At 35.2% G+C, this 21466-nt stretch overlaps 2 protein-coding genes across 2 annotated transcripts; one reads left to right on the top strand and one right to left on the bottom strand.

Moving 5' to 3' along the window:
- Positions 1-1883: 1883 nt before the first annotated feature.
- Positions 1884-3032, top strand: LOC100913358 (olfactory receptor 287). Its single transcript, XM_003754940.2, has one exon. The coding sequence runs from the start codon at positions 1929-1931 to the stop codon at positions 2853-2855; it is 927 nt and encodes a 308-aa protein (XP_003754988.2). The 5' UTR covers positions 1884-1928; the 3' UTR covers positions 2856-3032.
- Positions 3033-8536: 5504 nt separating this feature from the next.
- Positions 8537-9517, bottom strand: LOC100924186 (olfactory receptor 6-like). The gene has a single exon (XM_012540927.1). The coding sequence runs from the start codon at positions 9515-9517 to the stop codon at positions 8537-8539; it is 981 nt and encodes a 326-aa protein (XP_012396381.1).
- Positions 9518-21466: the final 11949 nt, after the last annotated feature.

Below are 21466 nucleotides of genomic sequence, written 5' to 3'. Positions count from 1 at the left end.
CCACACAGCATCCTGTCTGCATGGTCTTGAGCAAGTCATTTGATCTCTTGTTATCCCCCCAAAAATTTCTAGGACTCTAAGCTACAGAGCAGGGATCAATTTTTACTGATAGAGGGAGTTTCCTCGCTCCATGGTTGTGATCCCTATCAAAGACCTCAAAGTTCAGGACATTCTGATGAGGTTACTAGTGCATTTTGGTGCCTGAGAAAGCTCCTGACTATCAAGATTAAGCAGAAACATCAATTGAATATTAAAAAGTTTTCATGAACCAACTATTATTGGAAGGTACTGTGGTAGAAACAAAATCAAAATGAATTATTGTTCCTGCCCTCAAGGAGTTTATATTATATTAGAATAAATGAAGACAGACTGAAATGAGATAATATTTGTAAAGTGTTTAGCACAGCACCTGACATGTTAGTAGGTGCTATATAACTGTTAAATATTTATTTTTATTATTGTTATTATCATGATTATTAATTTGGGTTTTAAAATCATTATATTAATGAAAATGCAGAAATTTATACGTTAGTGTCGAAGTCACCTAGTCTAACTCAATGCCAGAAATTCTCTCTTCACATATGGTCAACCAATTTTTGCTTGGATTGTTATGGGAAGCTCACAACCAAAGAAAGCTTTCTGACTTTTTTCTATGTCATATTCTAGTTTGAGATAATAGTAGCTGACATTAAAACAATGATTTTTACTTGATCCTCACAATAATCTTGCAGGTTCTCCTGCGGATTTCATTTTTCAGATGAGGAAACTGATGCTCAGAAAGTTTGACTACACAAGTAGAGCTCCTTCTAGTTCTGAATCAATAATCCTAAGTATCAGAGCTGGGATTCAAATCCAGTTCTTTTGATTCCAAGTCCAGCCCTTTTCCATTAAACTATGGCACTTAACAGAAGAGTCTGACAGAGGCATAGTGGACATTTTCTCTGCACTTATAGAAGAGATGCTGGTATTTAATCTCAAGTTTGAAAGTCAGAGTGAAGATTGAAGTCTTAATGTTCTACCTAACTTCACAAATTTATAAAAGATTACTTCTTCTCTTTTCCAGATGAAATATTGGGGTACAGAACATGTCCATGATTATCTGATTTTATTCTTTTGGACAGAGTGAAGAGCCTAGTTTTTCTGATTTCTTTCTCTGAATGTTTTTGCTTCTTTGGTTAACAGTATTTTCAGAAACAGTTTTGGTGTAGTAGAAAGAGCACTGGATTTGTAGTCCAAGGATCTTGCTTTGAATTCTAGGGTTATGTTTTTTGCTATCTTTGTAACTTTGGATAAATCATTTCACATATCTGGACTTTGGTTTCCTCATCTCTAAGATGGACAGTTGGTCTGGATTACCTCTATGACTCAATTCTAAATTCTATGAGTTTAATATTAGGAAATAGAACCATGTTCTTTTAGGAGAGTCTAGTTTTGATATCCCTGTGGCCTCTCTCCATCTAATCTCATTGGGATAGAGTCCCCAGTCAACCTGGTCTACTTGGTGTCTTCTGAAGCAGTGCATCATCTTTCATGTCTGTCTTTGTAAAGCCAGTCTGTTCTCCATGTTGAAGTAGCCCCCTTGTCATTTTTAGCTCTTAGAGTCTTTATCTTCCTTTGAGCACAGTTCATGTACGATATTTTACACACACTATCTTTCCTGATTCCATGATTAATAAACAAGCATTTATTAAACACCTATTACGTGCCTTCCACATAGGGATATCTCTCTTCCTCTTCAAATTATTTACCTCATTCTATGAATCTTGTACCTCAACACATGGTAGAATGTAAGTTTCTTGAGGGCAGGTTGTATTGACTCAAACGTAGTAGGCACTTAATAAATGTTTGTTGAATGAATAAAAGAATATTGTGTCAAGGATTTCCTTAATGATGTGATCCTGTTTACTCTAGCAGTTCCTGTTTCATGGATGGAAAAGAAGAACCTATCCAACTTGGAGGAATTTATTCTCCTGGGATTCCCAGGGACACAGGGGTTGCAGATAACTCTCTTCTTGTTGTTTTTTATCATGTACATGCTCACTATAATGGGCAACATGGCCATCATCACGCTGGTGTGTACCAATCAGCGCCTTCAGACTCCCATGTACTTTTTCCTCTGTAACCTCTCCTTCTTGGAGATCTGGTTCACCACAGCCTGTGTCCCTAAGACCCTAGCTAATTTTGCATCTCAGAGCAAAGCCATCTCCTTCATCAGCTGTGCCATCCAAATGTACTTTGTCTTCTCCCTGGGCTGCACTGAGTATTTTCTCCTATCTGTGATGGCGTACGACCGCTATCTGGCCATCTGCTACCCTCTGAGATACAGCTCCATCATGACCTCCACTGTCTCATCCTGGCTCGCCCTGGGCTCCTGGGTGTGTGGCTTTTCAATCATAACTGTGCCCACCGTCCTCATCACTCGCCTCTCCTTTTGTGCCTCCAATGTCATCAATCACTTCTTCTGCGACATCGCCCCATGGATTGTGTTATCATGCACTGACACACGGCTGGTAGAACTGGTGACTTTTGGGATTTCCTTTTGTGTCATCTTGGGCTCCTGTGTTACTACCTTGATCTCCTACATCTATATCATCTCCACCATTGTGAGGATTCCCTCGGCTCAGGGGCAATACAAGGCATTTTCCACCTGCTTCTCCCACCTCACTGTGGTACTCATCTGGTACGGTTCCACAATTTTCTTACACGTGAGAACTTCTGTTGAGAGTTCCCTGGACTTGACTAAGGCCATTACGGTCTTGAACACCATTGTAACCCCTGTACTCAACCCTTTTATATACACACTTAGGAACAAAGATGTGAAAGATGCCTTTTGGAAGACAGTCAGTGGGAAGTGAAATTCCCCCAGACTTGGAGAAAGTCTTTTCATGACTTTGGTTTGGATAATGGAGGTTTGAGAATTTCCCTAGATCCAGCTTTGCACATAAGCTTCCTATACTGTGTTTCTCTTGGTTAAAACTGATCAACCCTAAAATATGGGGGCATGTTGACTAATTAACTCTGGAAGGGATGGGATTGAGTCACGTAATGGAGATAATATAAACATTATCACTGATAAAATGTCATTAACGATATTGAATTCAATCCACAAAGCTCTTATTAAGTGGTTCATTAAGTGCTAAACACTATGCAAGTTGCTGGTCATGGAAAGAAAAAAAAAGGGAAATAGTTTTTGACCTTTTCTGTGTTCTGTGTTCTCTTACTACTGGGTCTATAAATCTGTGGAGTAATTTATATTTTTCTTCCCTTGATTTCCTTTTCCCCCAAATTAACAATCATGTTTCCCTTTTCCCACCCCACTCCACTGAGAAACAAAGAAAAAAGCAAAGAACAATTAATTCTTTGTAACAAATATGCATAGTCCAGCAAGAAAAAAAATCTCAACAATGGCCATAACTGAAAATATTTGTTTCATTCTGTATTTTTCATCCAGAGTTAATTGTCTCTGGCAGGAGGTGACTAGTAGACTTCTTGGGAAAGAAGAAGAAAGAACAATAGCATCTGAATACTACAGGGATTTTCTCATAAGATCTTCTGGAATGAAGGAATATTGCTCAACTCCCTTTGCAGAAATGGTTTTCCTCTGTTTAAAAGACCCAATTTTTAGGGGCTCAGGCCCTAAATAATACGTTTTTATATTAATATCACAGAGGGGAAAGAGGGGAATTCAAACACACAGTTTTTCAGTACTTAGAACAATCATTCCTGTAGTAGCTAGGCAACTAGATAGTATAGTAGATGAAGCACTGTACCCAGAGTCAGGGAGACCCGAGTTCATATTGGGCCTCAGATACTAGCTGTGTATAAGTATTTTAACTTTTTCTATCTCTATTTCCTTATTTGTAAAATGGGGATATTTTTAGCATCTACCTCATAGAGTTGTTGTAAGGACAAAACAATATAATTATAAAGTTCTGTGAAAACCTTAAAATGCTATATAAATGTTAACTATGGGGCTGATCATGTTTTTACCCATATTTTTAATTTGGTTGAAAATATTCTCCTAATCTAATATTCTGAAACTGTATCCTCACATTTAGTCCTTTTATGCTTGTTTCTGAATGCAATTCCTATTAATAATAATAATAATACTCTATTCATCAGTGGGGAGAGGATCATCAGTACAGTTCCAGCTCTTTTTCAACTGATGAGTTTTAGATGATCTGAAAAAGTTGCTGTTATTGAAAAAATCACTACCTTTTGGCAGAGTCAGTGACTCACTCATACTTAGTTGAGCTTGCTCTTGGATTACAGATATTCAGTCTATAACAGGGTCCTTAGTAGAGACCTTTCTCGTTCTATGGGCCCCATTCAACCTTGCTCACTGATAGTATAGTTTTGAAGAATGCAGGATCACTTCTATACTATGATGAGACATTGAAGGACTTTAATGGAGAAGTAATATGTAATTCACAGGATCACCTATGTAAAGATGGAAGACCCTATGGAGATTACTTAGTCCAACATCCTCCCTTTACAGTTTGAGAAACTGAGACCCAGAGAAGTGGAGTCACATGTTTTATGTCACAGAGCCATTAGTCACTAGAAGCAAAACTCGAACTAAGCACTTCTTTCCTAAGACCAGTTCTCTATCCACTGTGTAATATTGTTTCTCTTTGTAGTTATATTTATTAAAAACAAAATATAAAATTACATTTTATAGCATAAGCACAGGGTCCTCTGAGCTAACTTACATCAGTGACTTCAATATCTTCAGGTCACTCTTATGAGGACAGAAGGGAGGAGAGATTTCTGAAATGTGAAGTGAAAAAAAACAGGGTAATTGTTACTTCCCTCTTGGTGATGGGCTGTGAAGAAGGAGATAAGGCATTACCAGCTAATAATCAGGAATTGTAATGCAATTTTAGGCTACTTTATAAGTGAGGAAATAGCTCAGTGTCATACTTCTCTTCCAGTTACATGACTGCTAGGAGAGCAGAATAAAGATAATTCTTTCATTTGACTCCTATCAGATCTTAATTATTTTTATTATTATCTGACATATTATCTAACTTATACCTCTCTGAGATCCATTCAATCAACATTTTAAAGTACTTACTATATGTGAAAATAATACTAAATTAGTCCTCACAACAAATGTAGGATGTCTATAGAGGAAATATGCTTACCTCTATTTTTCAGATATTTTATAGTTCAGAGAAGTGACATTCATTGTTTAAGGTAACATTGCTAGTGATTGACGGAAAATGTTAAAATTCATGTCTTCTGACTTCAAGTGCATTGCTAGGTATTCAATCATAGAGAAATTGCATTCATAAAATCGTGAGCATATTTTCATGTATCCAAGTCCTTAACTGCCTACACAGACCACTTAAATGGGAATATTGTACCTAACTTTTAAAAAACTGGATCCTACAAAAGCAAGTGAAATTCAGATTATTTTCTTAAATGTGCCATTTGGACTATAACTGGTTGGCTAGATTAGGACTCTTGACCACTCATAAATAAGTTTGGGTTTAGGAGAGATATATAATAGGAACCTGATATTATTATTATTAATATTTTTAAAAAGCAATGTTTGAGTGGGCGGGGAGAAGAGCAAAGTTAGAGGCCAGTTGCATTTTTACAGAAGGAGTTGGATTCATCCTCCTGCTTTTTAGCTGCCTAGACCACCTTTCACAACCACCAGTCTCCTTATCTCTCTAGATAGTATGATAGATGAGTCCTTCCAGTTCTTTTGTTTTCTCATTCCAAGCACTTTTCAGGAGACTGTCCAAACTGATAATCTTTGCATCTCCCTTCCTGCTTCCCTGATCTCCAAAACAATCAGGGACTATTCATCAGACAATCAGAGACTGAAGTGAAGTTCAAATCTGTACTCAAAAATGTGATGTGAGAATGAAAGGGAAACTTATCCAGTTAAAGGGAAAACATTGACCTGATCAATGTGTCTGTCTTGAGTTATTTAGGTTCCTTCAGTATTAGAGATTGTTAAGTGGAACCTGAGGCCTCACATACAGTGAAGAAGATGGAGAGAGCTGTTGTTGCATCATTCCCCTAGCTCCCTTATGAGAAGAGAAAGCACAAAGAGTCCATCTGTGATTGTCAGATCTATCATTGACCTTTTGAATTAGATGCAGTCATGGAGCCTCTTCTTTGATTCAGGGAACACACTCTAATCTAGAGAATGTGAGGTAGAGCTACCCCATTCTTTAATACCTAAAAGACCTAAGATTTAATGTATGAGGCAGCAAAATTGTATAGGAATATTTAGTGAGTCAGAATTCTAGAGCCCCAAGCCTTTAATTAAGAAAGTTCTCCATGTTCTTTCTAAATACTACGTGAGTGATTCTGTTGAAGAAGGGTTCTGGAAAGAACAAATGCCTCAACTTACTCAAGATCATTTTGGAATGAACTGCTTTAGATTTCTAGGATATGTTAAATGGTAATCTTTCACTACCTTGAGAGTGACAAGATAATGATGCCCTTTTACCCATTCAAATTATCAATCAGTTAACCAACTATCAAACATGTATTAAGCACCTACTTACTACATGTCAATCACAATACTAAGCCTTAGAATAATTCACCACATGTTCTTGTCTCTGGGTAATTTATTTCTCATGTTATCTTTCTGAAATCTGTTTTTTCTAAGTAGACACAGTCTGATCCCTCCTAATGCCATGTCTCTTCTACATAATCAGAGAGAGGAATGACTCAGAGTCTGAAACTGGATAAGAAGTATTCCCCATATGTTTTAAGTATAATTAACTTTTTAAAAAATTAATTTTTATTGAATTCTTTTGTATATCAATAGAATTTCTCTCAGCATCCCAGCCCCACATCCTCCCACATAGCTTTTCCATAAAGCAAAGAATTTTATAGGAAAAAAATAAGAGAAAAATTTGAAAAGCTGATCAATACATTCAAAAATTCTGAAAACAATTTTAATGTTTATCACTAGTGAGTTTCTAAGGTTGGCAAAGAGTAGTCTGGAAATGTCTTTTCTTATTTTTTATTTTGAGGGAGTATTATTATTCTTTGTAATTTTGCAACCTTCATTTTTTTTTTATTTTTTTGTAGTTGTTCTTTACATTGTTGTAATCATATATGTAGCTTCCTTTGTTCCATCTACTTTGCTCGTGAAGCTCTTTCCATGCTTTTCTGTGTTCATTACATTCTCCATTTCTTTCAGCACAGTAATATTCCATGACAGACAGATGCCATAATATGTTTAGCAATTCCTCACTCATCGGGTATCTACTTCATTTCCAACTCAGTGTTACTGCAAAAAGTGCTACTATAAAAATTACAGGGCATATGGAGACTTTCTTTATATTAGTGAAGTAACAATCTTAATTGAGGGTATCAAGGTGGGGAAGATAGCATACAAAGAATTATGTATAAATAAGGAAAATTGGAGATTATCACAGAGGAAAAAACCATCCATACTTACATCACCCAAATTTTTGAAAGTTGCCTATATTTTACCCCATGAACCGAATATGAATTTATATTATACTTGTGACTACAATCCCCTAGTTCACCTAAAGAAACAACTTAGTTGGGTAATAGATCTAGAAGGTCTCTCATTTTATATCAGAAGTTTTTAATTGGGGTTTATTGATGCTCCAAAAGTCCATGGATATAGAAAAATTAAGTGTCTTGCCTAATCTTACATGATTAGTTAGTAACAGAGGTAGAACAGTGCACTGTTAGGGCCATTGTGGTATGGGTGACAATGTTGGCTTCTCTTTGCTTTGCTCAGGGAAGAGGGGGACAAGAGCCTGCTTGATTAGTAGGAGACTCATCATAGTGAATTGGAATTCAGCTCAGAGACTTCTGAAAAACCATAATAATACCATTTCTGTTGTGTTTTAAGATTTACAAAACTGAAAAATAAAGACAAAATACCTTTATAAAACAGAAATTTACTGTGAAAAGCTTTCATATTTCCTATTCTTGGAGCTCAATCACTGAAATGAAATTGGTCAGCCTCATAGTTTAATATGCAGGATTCACCTTAGGGGAGATGGCAAAACCCTTTTAGGTTTTGGTCAAGGAAGGAGTTAGGAAGCTCACTTCTAGGCAATTCTGCAAGACCTTACTGTGGTGTCCAGCACCTGGCATATTTCTTGTAGCTATTCAATATTAACATGATGTTGGGAAGATGTTAGTTTAGAAGAGCATTATGAACTCACTGAAGGAATTGTGTTTTGTTCTGCATCTTTATATTCTCAAGTTTCAGTGAACCACAAGCTCAAGCTGAGTTACCAGAGTAATCTGGGAGTCCTAAAAGTGGTACATTCCATTTTGAACTTGTAAAATTATTTTTGAATATAAGACCAAGACTTCACATTTTAATTCTATTTTATTAGATTTAACACAGGGTTTTAGATAAATATTGGATGAGATTGAGAAGGAAGGCCTATTGCAAATCAGGAGATAAATATATAGTTGAATTTTTCACTTTGCCCTTTTGTCTACTTAACTATTTCCCCTCTTTCCTGAGGAACAGAAGTAGTAACTAGAAGACATAAAACACATCTACCTAAACTCAGATGAATTTCCCTCTTATGGAGGAGCTGAAGTGAGCAAGCACAGAGAGTCTGGAGATCCTGGTGAGCTTGGCCAAGGCCTCCCACACTTCCTTGTTTCTCAGGCAGTATATGATAGGATTGATGAGTGGCGTCACTACTGAGTAAATTATAGACACCAGCTTGTTAAAGTCAAAGGTGCTGATGGCCCGGGGCCGGGCGTACATAAATATGGTGGTGGTGTAGAAAACAGTGACCACCACCAAGTGAGAAGCACAAGTAGAGAAAGCCTTGCGGCGGCCTGTCCCAGATGGGATTCTGATAACAGTGGCCAGAATGCAGGTGTAGGAGAAGGCTGTCACAGAGAGGGAGGTCATGAGTACAGCCAGAGCTGCCACGAAATCCAGGGTCTCAATAGCCTCTGTGTTTGAGCACGAGAGCTTCAGTACTGGAGAGATGTCACAAAAGAAGTGGTTGAGGACATTGGAGCCACAGAAGCTCAGCTGGGAGATGAGCACGATTGACACAAAGGAGGCTAGAAATCCACTGAGCCAGGCAGTTAGGGCCAGACCCACACAGAGAGTTGGATTCATGAGCGCTGGGTAGCGCAGAGGGAGGCAGATGGCCAAGTACCGGTCGTAGGCCATGGCTGCCAGGAGGAAGCACTCAGAAGAGGCAAGGGAGAGGAAGAAAAAGAGTTGTGTGAAGCATCCAGCAAAGGAGATGGTCTTCTTGTCATTCAAGAAGTTGTCCAACATCTTGGGAATGGTAACTGAGGTATAGAGAGCCTCTAGGACTGATAGATTGGCCAGGAAGAAGTACATGGGGGTGTGGAGGTGTCGATTGGCCTGGACAATTATAATTATGACCAGATTTTCTATAAGGGTCATCACATAGATGAGACAGAACACCAGAAATAGCAGGGCTTGAAGGTGATTGAGGCTTGGGAAGCCTAGTAAGACAAATTCTTTCACAGAGAAGGTCCCATTAGTATCTTTCATATTCTTTTGTTTTCTGTAAATAGATTATTTCTGAATAGATATATTAAAAAAGGATGGAGAGGTGGTTAGTCTAGGGAGCCTGCTGGTAAGGCATTTTCTATCTCTAAAGAGATGGTCACAGGGAGTGGACATGGGCTGAAGTTTTAGGGAGAGTCATTTAGTCTTAGACATTAGGATGAACTTCTTGACAAGAAGAGTGTCTAGATGGTGTACTGAGTTAGACATAGTGAGGAAATATTCTTTTTTGGACTTCTTCAAAATTGTGGCAATACTACCTTGAATCAGGAATAAGAAAGTGTCTTTCTCAGGCCTTCTGATGCACATCAATAGGGAAAAGAGAGCTATCTTTGTAATTAAAAGGTCCAGTTTTTTGTCTATACATATAGTAGATTTTAAGCAACTTTAGACGAATTATTGCTTTGTCTTTGTATTCCTATCACAGAAGATGGTGTCTTCAGTATGAGAGATGCTTAATAAATGTTGAATTGAGTTGAACTCAATCTATCACTAAGGAGCTGAATGATCTTGACCAAATTAATTTGCTCCCTCAGAACCTTACTTTCCTAATTTGTGCAATTGTCCTAATAATTTCAATCAAGGTGGCAAGTATGAAATGCTTTCTAAAATGTGAAGCATGGCTATTTCAGTTTTTTAACATCTCTCTCGGGGGTTCTTAACCACTTTTAAGTATCAGAACTACTTTTTATAGTTTGACAAAATTTATTGACTTCTCGGAATCATATTTTTAAATGTAAAGAATAAAATACATGAGATTAAAAAGGAAACTAATTATAAGACAAATGTCAAATGTCAATTTTAATCTCTTAAAGCTTAAAGTTTAAAAATTGCTTAAAACATGGGCTTTAAGCTATAGTAAGATTTTTGAAACACACCATATAGAAATATAGTTCTCAAAATATTAAGATTCTTTATACCGAAGTAAAGCTATGAAATTCTACTTTTTATTCTATTGAGAAAGAGAGGAGATTATCAAGAATTTAATATGAATTTCATTTAGCACTTGATTATTAAGGTTAGAAAATGGATTAATGTTAAATTAGCTTTTTAAAGAATGTCCTAGTTTGGGAGTATGAATAATCTGACCTCCAGTACTATATGTAGTTACACCATCTTTTACCTTCTCCTCATCTTGTTTTAATCTGTCATTTCTATAGTTAAACTGTTTTTTCAGTAGCCCAAATCCTATTCACAGACATTGTCTTAATTAGCTTTCTGCTTTTCAAAAAAAGTGTTTCTCTTTTAATCCTTTTCTTTCAATGTGAAACAGTGAGGACACATCATCAAGATCTCTATAGTATTCTGTTTCTCTTCTAAACCTCATAATTTGTGACAAAGCTTTGAAGCATTTAAGAACTCAGATTAATGCAATGACCAGCCCTTGGATTAAATCCCTTGGATTTAAGGGACACTTGATGAAGATGCTCCTAACAGAACTGTGAATGATCAAAGCACAGAATGAGACAAATACATTACCAATATAAAATTTTGTTTTACTTGGCTATGCCCATTTTTTTGGCAAGACAATTGGGGTTAAATGACTTGCCAGGGTCACACAACTAATAAGTGGTAAGAATCTGAGGCCAAATTTGAACTCAGGTCCTTCTGACTCCAGAATTGGCACTCTGACCCCTGCACTATTTAGCTGCCCCTGATATCCCTATTTGTTACAAGGACTTTGTTTTTCCTTTTTTCATCCAGTGAGAAAAGGGACACCGGAGGGAGAGAAAGCCGTTAAATCCGAAAATAGTATTCTAAAAATGAGAGAGAAGAAGGCCTACAGAGGGGAAGAGCTTCACTCATCTAAAAATGTGTCTTTTATCTAGGTTAGAGAAGAATCCTCAAAGGTGTGAATAGTCTGAGGAGATATTGGGAATCTTTTGAAGCTATTCTGGGCACAGTCAAGGATGAATGATGGAGGAAAGATGTGATGATAAAAAGACAACCTCAGGGAAGGAGTTAACTCTTAAAGGGATTTGATATTCACAGGACTTCTATTTAGGGGCTGTAAGACTTAGTTTTTCAGAGAAAATCTCTTTACTTCTTAGACAATCCATTTATCTCAGTGTCTGAATTAAAAAAAGCTGAGTAATAAAGCTAAAGTTTTTTTGAAAAAAGTAGAGTACATTATTAATTATCTCTGCTAAGAGAAGAAGAAATATTATGAATAAAGGATATCTACACTTAAACTACAAATCCCCTTCTATCCATGTTTTAATTTTAATTTTATCCTGGACTTGTTTTTTGATTTTCTCCCTTTCTTAATCCACCTTTTAATTAAAGTATGATTAGAAATTAAATAAATATGTTTAAACAATGTTGCAAGTACCATGAATAATTGATTAACTATACACTGAACTATGATTTGGTAAAAATCAACTAATTATAGAAAATCAGAAACTCTTTGGAAATATACAATTTAAATATTGGTGATTTGTCAAGATGGGATATGATGGCACATACCTGTAATTCCTGATACCTGAGAGGCTAAGGCTGGTGATATCTTGAGCTCCAGAGTTCTGAGATGCAGAAGGATTATGTCAATTGAGTGTCCATACTAAGTATGGAACCAATATGGTGAGCCCCTTTGAGAGGAGCCGAGATAACTTGAGGTGGGAACTGACAAGTATTGGGAACAGAGTAGATCCAAGTCTCTTGTGCTGGTAAGAAGTAGGCTTAGCCTGTGAGTAACATCTCAACATTCAGCTGGGGAGAAATGAAAATGCTCAGTATTTTAAAAGTAAATGTGGTCTGATATCAAGTAATAAGCATAATGGTATAGTGGAGAAAGAACATTATATTGAAAGAGAAAGAAGTTTTGGAGACCACTATTGGCTAAAGTGCAAATGTACTTGAGCTAATTATTTTTTCCTCTTGGCATGTCAGTATTCTCTGTAAAAGGAATGGGTCAAATTAGATTATTTTTGAGATTTCTGGGTCTATGTGTCTGGGTCTTGTGGCACTATGCCATGCTGCATATAAAAATATCTTTATAGTATTCTGGGGATTAAATCACTTTTGGATTTAGCTTCTATTCAATTCTATCTATATGAAACAACATTGTAATATGCCTATAGTATATTATATTTTGTTTTTCAAGTGGAAGAGTGAAGACACAGATAGTTGAGATGGCTAGCTCAGTGGTTGGAACTTTTTATAAAATATACCTTTGACCTCATGGAGTGAATGGATTGGATTGAATAGTTTGGTATTATTCCTGTAAGAAAAGGGTCATAAAGAAGAGGGGGTAGATTTTGTGGGATCTTAATTTAAAGACATTAATTATTTAGCATATTCATCTTCACATGCTCTGAGATCTACAAAATCATTTACATCCAATTTAGTTTGGAAAATTTGAAGCATTCAAAGAGCGTCTCATTGGAATATAAGGATGTCACCATGAAGTGGAAATTGTAGAATTAACTCCTGCATGAGTTGAGAGTTTGAACTGAGCAACTACTGGACCTTTCAATAACTTTGAAATTTTTTGAAGGAAAATGAACCAGAAGGGGTTTGGAGAAGCATTATGGATGGTTAAGGAAGCTGTTTTATGATATGTTAAAAAATTAGTGCCCAGTTTTAAAAGAACACAAGTGGAGAATTATGTAATCAAGCCTAAAGCATCAGAAAGAGTACAAGGAGAGTGAATGTCAACTTTTTTTAAAAAAATAAAATTTCATTCTATGAAAAGTAGGGGGTATTTCTGAAAGGTGGAAAGAGGTCATAGAATGATAATCTTAGAAGTGGAAGGGATCCAGGAAGTCATCCAATTTGAGTTCCTCATTTTGAAGACATGAAAGCTGAGTCCTAGAAAAATAAACATACTTGTCCAAGTTCACACAGACAAGTGACAGAAGGTAATAACTCAGAATGGATCTTGGTAAATTTGAGGTAGAAAAAAGAAGGTATTTAAACACTACTTAAATGGTGGTGTAAACTTAAAATATAATGAGATTTAAAACAGATTTGGGTAATAACAATATAAAAAGATTTAGAGATACTTGGATATGGCTCTAACCTTTGAAATTAAGTATCCATGTCCTTCCACAACAATCTCTTGGCTGTAAACATCCTAGACTGACTACTTGAGTCAATCACTTAGAAGTTTGTTCTCTAGGTCTATCTATCTTCACTCACCAAAAGAGTGAGGACATTCCTAGTGTTTTGGGTGTTTCTGACTTGCTCTTCCTGAGTAGACTACATGATGTCTACAATTTATCTGGTCATGATTTGCATTCAAGAATCCTTCTCCATTGTTCATTTGGCTTGATGATTTCTCATATGGTACGATGAGACCTTAAGTCAAACTGGATTTCTTCTTCCAAGGAAAACACTGGGCTGCTGGTCAATATTGACATATCCCTGTCCAAGGATTATTGGCAAAAATATGCAACCTCATCATTTTTGCCCCCACAAATAATTCTTACTGAGTTCATTAATGTTCTTCTCCTCTACCAACCTCCTTTGGAACCTGTGGGACTAATATCCCAAAGCTTCTCTAAGGTTAATCTCTCAGAGCAAATTATTTTGTTTTTTTGAGGGCCACAGGGGAAGAGACCTGAATAGGCTAAATCCTCAAATTCAATCCACTGTTGCCTTTCTCTCACTTTTTTGAATTACAAACATTGTTAAAAAGAGTTCAACTTAACTTTTGACTAGGCTTGGGAGCTAAGTTATTCTAAAAGTCTTATAGCAATCAGGATGCTAACTAGAGGGATCTTTGGGAGGCATCCCTAGAAAATATAGCATCTCTTGGGTTCTCAGGAAAGGGGAATGGGCAAAAATAAGGCAGATTTGCTTTACTTCACTCATCATTTCCCCCATTAAATGTTGCTAAATGTGTTGGGATGAAAGAGAAAACAAAATAGCCAAGTAGTGATTTAATTTTATTAATAATAGAAATTATGCTGAACTTGGGAATGATATGCCCTTGTAGGCTTTAGAGTCATAGTACCAATTAAGCACCTGTGAGGTTCTTAGTACCTGAAAGGACCCTCCTTACAGGTCAGGTAACCCAACTCATATCTACCCCTCCAATTGCATGGTATCATCTGGCCAATAGCTATCTTCTTTAATGATTTTTTTGGAGAGGAGAGAACAGTAGAAGAACAAGAATTTATTGAACACTATATTCTAGGTACTATGATAACTGAATTAAAATATATTTGATTTTAAAAGCATCTATGTGATGTAGGTGCTATTGTGACCTCTATTTCGCCTTGTGGTTAGTTAGGGCAGTCTCTTTCCTATGGTTAGGTTTATGTTAAGGAAGTCTGGCACCTTTGGGGGATTTAATACAATTATCTGAATGTCACTTCAGAATAGGAGAATTTGGAAAGCATCACTATTGATAAAGAATCTTATTCTATTTGGAAGGTGCATTCTGTCTCAAACAACTTGAATGTCAATAGCTATGCTATGTTCTTCTAGCGAGAGATGGAAATGTTCTGATGATGCTAGTGTCCTTTTATCTCCAATGTATCTGTAACCTCATCAAGGGTAGGTGTGATATGTTCATGATCATCAGTCAGCACTTGGGTAGCCAATCAGCAAAATTTACCCAATTTCACCAGTAGATGGCACCAAGAGGCTTTTTTCTTTAACCAATTTAGGGATTTTTCTCTTTTTCATTGACTAACAGTTCTTAGACATCAACAATGTCATTTTGTCTTGATTAATTAGATTCTTCATAAATGATTAGCTTTGTAAATAGATATTAACAAATCCAAATGCAGATAATCAAAGCAATAAACAAATAATAATAAATTTATTTACACAAATATGCTATATTAGTATTTGTAGAGCCAGAAGAGCTGAGCAACTAAAACCGAAAAGAAAATAGTTCCTACATTGAATGATTTTTTCTCTCTTTGGAAGATACAAGATGTACTTTAATAATGAAATGCCAGGTGTTTTAAGGAGGGAAGGAATATTAAAACCAGGGAGCATCAGGGAAGACTTCACAGAGGAGGCAAAAATTAAAGTAAAACTCAAGAAGGAGGCACAGATAGGGAGGAAATGCACTGCAGTTATGGGAGACATCTTGGATCAATGTACAATGCACAGTAAATTCAATGGACAATCTAGGTTTTTTTATTTTGGAATGTAAATAACAAGAAAGGGAGTAATATGAAAAAAAGCTAAAAAAAATAGGCCATATGTTAGACTGAGAAATTTGAAGCAGCAATATAAAGTCATTGAGGGTTTTTGAGCAATGAAATGACATAGTTATCTTTGAGCTTAGGAAGAGTATCTTGTTACCGTGACTGGCCGTAGTAAACTATTAAGTAATTGTTGATTGATATCTGGGTAGAGAAGTCAAGTATGAAGCTGGAGATTCTATGCTGAATTTAGGAGAGAAACAAACACAAGAGTCTATGATGTTAAGAGAAATAGAGTTTTGAGAACAGAGGAAATTTAGGATGGTAGATGTGGGATTATTATTATTATTATTTTTTGCATTAGAGCTATAATTTTATCAATGTAAATAGCTGCTGGTAAAGGAAGTAGATTTCTGCCAAAGCATATAGGTACATGCTCTTTAATTTATAGTCTTATTGAATTATCTAAAATCTTGATGAGTTAAGTGATTTTCCCAAGGTCACAGAGGCAGTATGTATTAGAAGGAAGAAGCTAATAATGCTAATAAATTTCCTTTTGGACATGATTAGTTCAAAATGTTAATAGTACTCTCAGATGAAAAAGTGGAGCTGGAAGGAAGCTGGAAATGCAGTGCAATAGTTTAGGAGAGAGTAATCTTGAATCTATAGATTGAGTGGTCATCTTCAATAGTAATTTAGTCCTTCAAAAGTTAGAAGAGATGGGGAAAACTGATCTGCTGCCATGATTCTGGCGAACAAGTATGAACTGTTGCTCAAATCAAAATGATGAGGACTATGAAAATGGAATAATTTGACACATACCCCAGATTTTAGGAAAGCAGATTTCAAAGTTTCTAGAGAAAGGGTAAAAAAGATCCTATGGTTTAAAATTTTAGAAGTAATTTAAACTTAGGAGTGATGAAAAGCTCTGAAGAATTAAATCATACTTGTGGATGTAATTTCTTATATTGAAGAGACTGAGCCTGGTGGATAACTTTTGCTCTGAATTTTTGAGCCTCAGTAGGGCTAATGTTCTTTGTGTATATGCCCCAAGCATAACACAGATATGAGCTGTTGGGAATGAGAGACAATCAGGCTGTCTAAGGAGAGGGGAACTGGATCAGAAATGGAGCAAATATAAGCTTCCATACTGATGAATAGTAGGATTGATGCAATTCCAGCCTGGATGAAATAGAATGACAGTCTTATAAAATCAAACAAATCCTCAAAAACAAAAGCATCAACAGCAGCAACAACCAAAGAAAGAATGAAATTGCAAAGGGAAAAAGAAAGATAATTATAATGACAAAGAGACGTGGATTTTTCTGAAAAGAGTGATAAAGATGCATAAAGAATTTATCAATCAAATTAGATTTTTAAAATATATGGAATGTATAGCTGGAAAAATGCAAGTAACAGAGGATGTATACAAAAGCCTGGAAAGATTGTGTAAATTAATGTATTGAAAACACTTTAGAAGAAAGAAAGCAGCAAAAAAATTTGGAATTTTTAGCTTTTTTGGAAGAAAGAAAAAGATCAAAGAAGTAGGATTAATGCTTAGGTAGATGGAAAATGATAACCAGGGACTAAGAGAATGAAAAACTCAGTTTTTATTTTACTTTTGTTTTTTTTTTGCTAAGAAGACTAGTCTTTTAACTGGAAAGAAATAATAATAATAAAAATAAAAAGTTAAAGCTGAGAGAAATATTTTAAAATAATTTATACTCCCTAAAACCATGCTTTAAAAAGTCTATATTTTATATTTAAAAATAATAAATTAAAACTTCTCTGAAATATTGTCAATTAAAAATTGACTAATCATTTCTGGAAAGAAACTCCAAAAGGAAAAGTTCTAGAAATGTCATAATCAAAATCCAGAGCTCATACATAAAAGAAAAAAAGTAAACATGCAGAAAAGAAGCAAATCAAGAACTAAAGAACAACAATTAGGATCACAAGAAGTAGTAGTTCATAATATAAGTGAGAAGAGATCCTGAAATACAATATTCCAAAAAGCAACCCTCCCCCAAAAAACCCCTTAAACCAGGAATAATTTATACTACAAACTTGTGTGTCATTCCACAAGGGAAAAACATATCTTAAATAGAATAAAGGACTTTTAGAAATTTCTGATAAGATTAGAGCTGAGTATTAGCTTCCAAATACAAAGACAAAAATTCAGAGAAATCTAGAAAAGTAACTTTATTTGATCAATAGGAAGGATTTGTATAATGGTATAGTGGGAACATTCTAATGAGGAGAAGATATGTGTTCTTTCAAAACCTTAAAGTCTTCAAAGGGTAATTCAGATGTTAAATAAAAAATGGAATATTTCTGTTAGTTCTATTTTGAAGGGCTAAAGAAGGGAAAAATAAGGAATAAAAGCAAGAACAATTTATTATATCAAGGAAGAAGGGGCAATGATAACTTGTTTTTCATAATTTAGGTATATAAAAATACTGTATAAACTTCATAGGAAAAGTTTTGGGGAGTGGACATCAAATGTGAATCACATTCTTTCCTGAAATAGATAAAAGCTGAACAGACATAGTCGGTATAGAAATACATTTAACTCAAAAGGGAAATAAAGAGCAATGGAGGAGGGACAAATAGAAAAGAAAAGGAATGAGTCAGATGTGGAATAAACTTTCTGATCCCAAAGGAGAGATAAAAAGGTGGACAAAGAAAAGCAAAAAAAAAAAAACAGAATCTAAAGGGATGTGTTAGATTTACTCACAGACAATTACTGAAACTGATGAATTTTGGTATGCGGATGTGATAAAATATTATTTCATCATAAGAAACTGGGAAAGAGATAATTTCAGAAAATTATGGATAGTATGATCTGATACTGCTCTCTGAAGTGAGCAGAAACAGAGAGAAGCATTGTAAAGAAAACAAATTGTGAAAAATCTGAGAAATCTTATCAAAGCAATGATGAAGGACCTTTGATGTGTCACACTACCCATTTTCTCACAGAGAAATGGTGGACAGAGAGTCAAAAATAATGAAGAAACATATTTTTGACCTTGGAAACTATTAGAATTCACTTTGTTAAACCATATTTATTTGTTATAAAGATTTTTCTTGTTTTTCTCCATTTTTAATTGAGGGGAGGTAGTTGAATGACATTTAAAAAGTGGATCACTGAAACATACTGAGATGTGTCTAGTAGCTACATACATGTGGATAGATCACCAAAGCTGAACTCAGGAACACCTGAGTTCAAATCTAGCCTTTAACACTTTCTAGCTATGTCACCAAGGGCACTTAACCTCTCTTTGTCTCAGTTTCCTCAGTGCTAAGATTCCAAAACAGAATTTATGTGCTAAAGATAAAGTAACTTCAGCTATTTCCATGGTCTAGGTCATCTGAAATAAAAAAAAAGTCTTAGCCAGAGCCCACTTAGTAGTCTTTCTTTCACATACTATACTAATCCTACCAACACTGAGATTGCACCAGTTAACCTAAGGACCTGACATAAGCTTGCAACAAAATCCAGTTCTGTAGTCTGGTCCTCTCTCTTGCTTTTTTTTTTTTTTTCAGATTCCTGTTCCAAGCTGTAGAAGTTTGCCTAACCCTGCTGGACCAGAGAATTGAGGAAGAAGGGAAATAGGATAACACACTTTCTGCATAGGCATATGTGTGTTGTGTGAGAGAAGTATGGGGAACTTCACTAAGCCTGAGAGAAAAAGCCCCATATCTAGCTTGGTCCATATCGGTTTCCCTGAAAGTTTCTTAGGACAGAAACCTAGGCTGGTGAATTATTAATTTTCCAGTAAGGGAGGATGCTGAGACATTTAAAATTCTTTTTGTTTGCTTTTACTTTTTACTTTTTAAATTTTTTTTAGGTTATACATATATATCCATTTTTCAAACATATTTAACATATGAGTCATGTTGGAAGAGAAAAATGAGAAAAATTTTAAGAAAAAACCCTGGAAATAATATGCTTTTATCTGCATTCAATCTAGTTCTCTCTCTGGATGTGAATGGCATTTTCTACCCAAAGTTTATTAATTGCTTTGGATCCCTGAATTGCTGAGAAGAGCCAAGTCTATCATAGTTGATCATTACACAATCTTGTTGTTGTTGTATACAATATTTTCCTGATTCTGCTTGCTTCATTCAGCATCAGTTCATGAAAATCTTTCCAGGCTTTTCTAAAATCAGAAGCTGAGACACTTTTTGATCTCCAGCTCTCAGGAAAGCCATCATTAGAAGGGAGAGATTCAGTAAGTGAGAAAATAAAAAAGGTAAAAAAAGACTGAAATTACCAAAGATCTAGGAAGAAGAAAATTCAAAAAATATGAATATAAGCAGAAAAAGCAACAGAAAAAATTAACAGCAGGAGGCAATATGGTCTCTATAGTTAGCAAATGAGATCAAGTATCTATGAACAAATACTGCAAAGCAAAGAAAACAATCAAATTTGATGAGACAGGGGACCCTGTGGATTTTGAGGAGAACATGGAACTACAGCATGATGCCCCTGTATGGTTTAAAGAGAAATTAAAATTGTAAGAACAATGTTTATGTCCTGTACAACAAAAATGATGAGCAGAATAAGAAAACTGGAACCTACAATGTCAAATCTTAACAAAGAAACAAAAAGAACAATATATTTTATAAATGTGAAAAATAACCCAGAAGAAGATAATCAACTCCCTTAACATTAAAAGAAAATATCCTCAATATCTAAGCAAAACACACTAATTTTGAAAACAGGATGTGTAACAACCACCTAAGGGTCATAGGTTTCCCCAAAGAACATGACAAAATAAAAAGCCTTTAGCATCATAATTCAGGAAATAATGCAAGAGAACTTTTCAAAACTCATAAGCATGGAGAACAAAACATCACTGGAAATAATTCATAGATTATCTCTAGAAAAAATATTGAAGGCTGCAAATTCCAAGATACATATTTGTTAAAGTTAACAATTCAATTCAGACAAAAAAAAACAATTATGAAGCAGTATTGGTTTTACAATTTTCTTTTTGTGTCCTGCTGCATATAATGAAATATTTTTTTTGGTGAGGGAGGTCTAAGTTTAAAAAGTACAGCCTGCAGTACCAGGTGTTCAGTACTAAGAAGCTAAATTTCCTCAGTTTTTTTCTAGTCTTCCTTTCATAGTCTTTCCCCCAAAGGGAAAAAATGTAGCTTACCCTAGTTCTACTAATTTATCCAATCAGTGAGATGGGTAAGAATTGGAATATGGGATAGCATATTCATTTTTGCGCTTCTGACCATTCTTACCATTTTTATCTGCTTTTGATTCAATTTGCTGTAATTAGGGGGACAGCTAGATAGTATAGTCGTTAGTTGAAAGAACATGGTATCAGAAAGATCTGAATTCAAATTGAGCCGTGTGACTCTGGACAATCTTTCTCAGTCTCAATTTTCTCATTTTTAAAATAGGGGATAATGTCATCCACCTCCCAAAGTGTTATGAAGATAACATATATATATATATATACATACATATATATACATGTATATATATGTATGTATATATATACATGTATATATATGTATATATATATATATATATATATATATAAAACAACTGTGCAAACTTTAAAAGGCTATAAGTTTCCATCATCACCACCATCATCAAACAACAAAGACTGATTTAGTACAGTTTTCAGGTAATCCAACCATGTCAAACAGTTTATCTCTTTTTAATGTATAAATTCCCCATCTATTCCTTTCTGATCATCTGTGTGACTTTTGCAGTTATGAAAATTAATAACAATGACAACTTTTTTTTATTTTACTAAGTATTTTATATATTCTGTTTTACTTTATTCTCACAATCATGTTTTAC

This window comes from Sarcophilus harrisii, chromosome 2 (assembly GCF_902635505.1).
Source record: "Sarcophilus harrisii chromosome 2, mSarHar1.11, whole genome shotgun sequence".
Taxonomy (NCBI): Eukaryota; Metazoa; Chordata; class Mammalia; order Dasyuromorphia; family Dasyuridae; genus Sarcophilus; species Sarcophilus harrisii.
The sequence above is the reverse complement of the archived record's forward strand: the minus strand, read 5'-3'. Positions and strand labels throughout refer to the sequence as shown.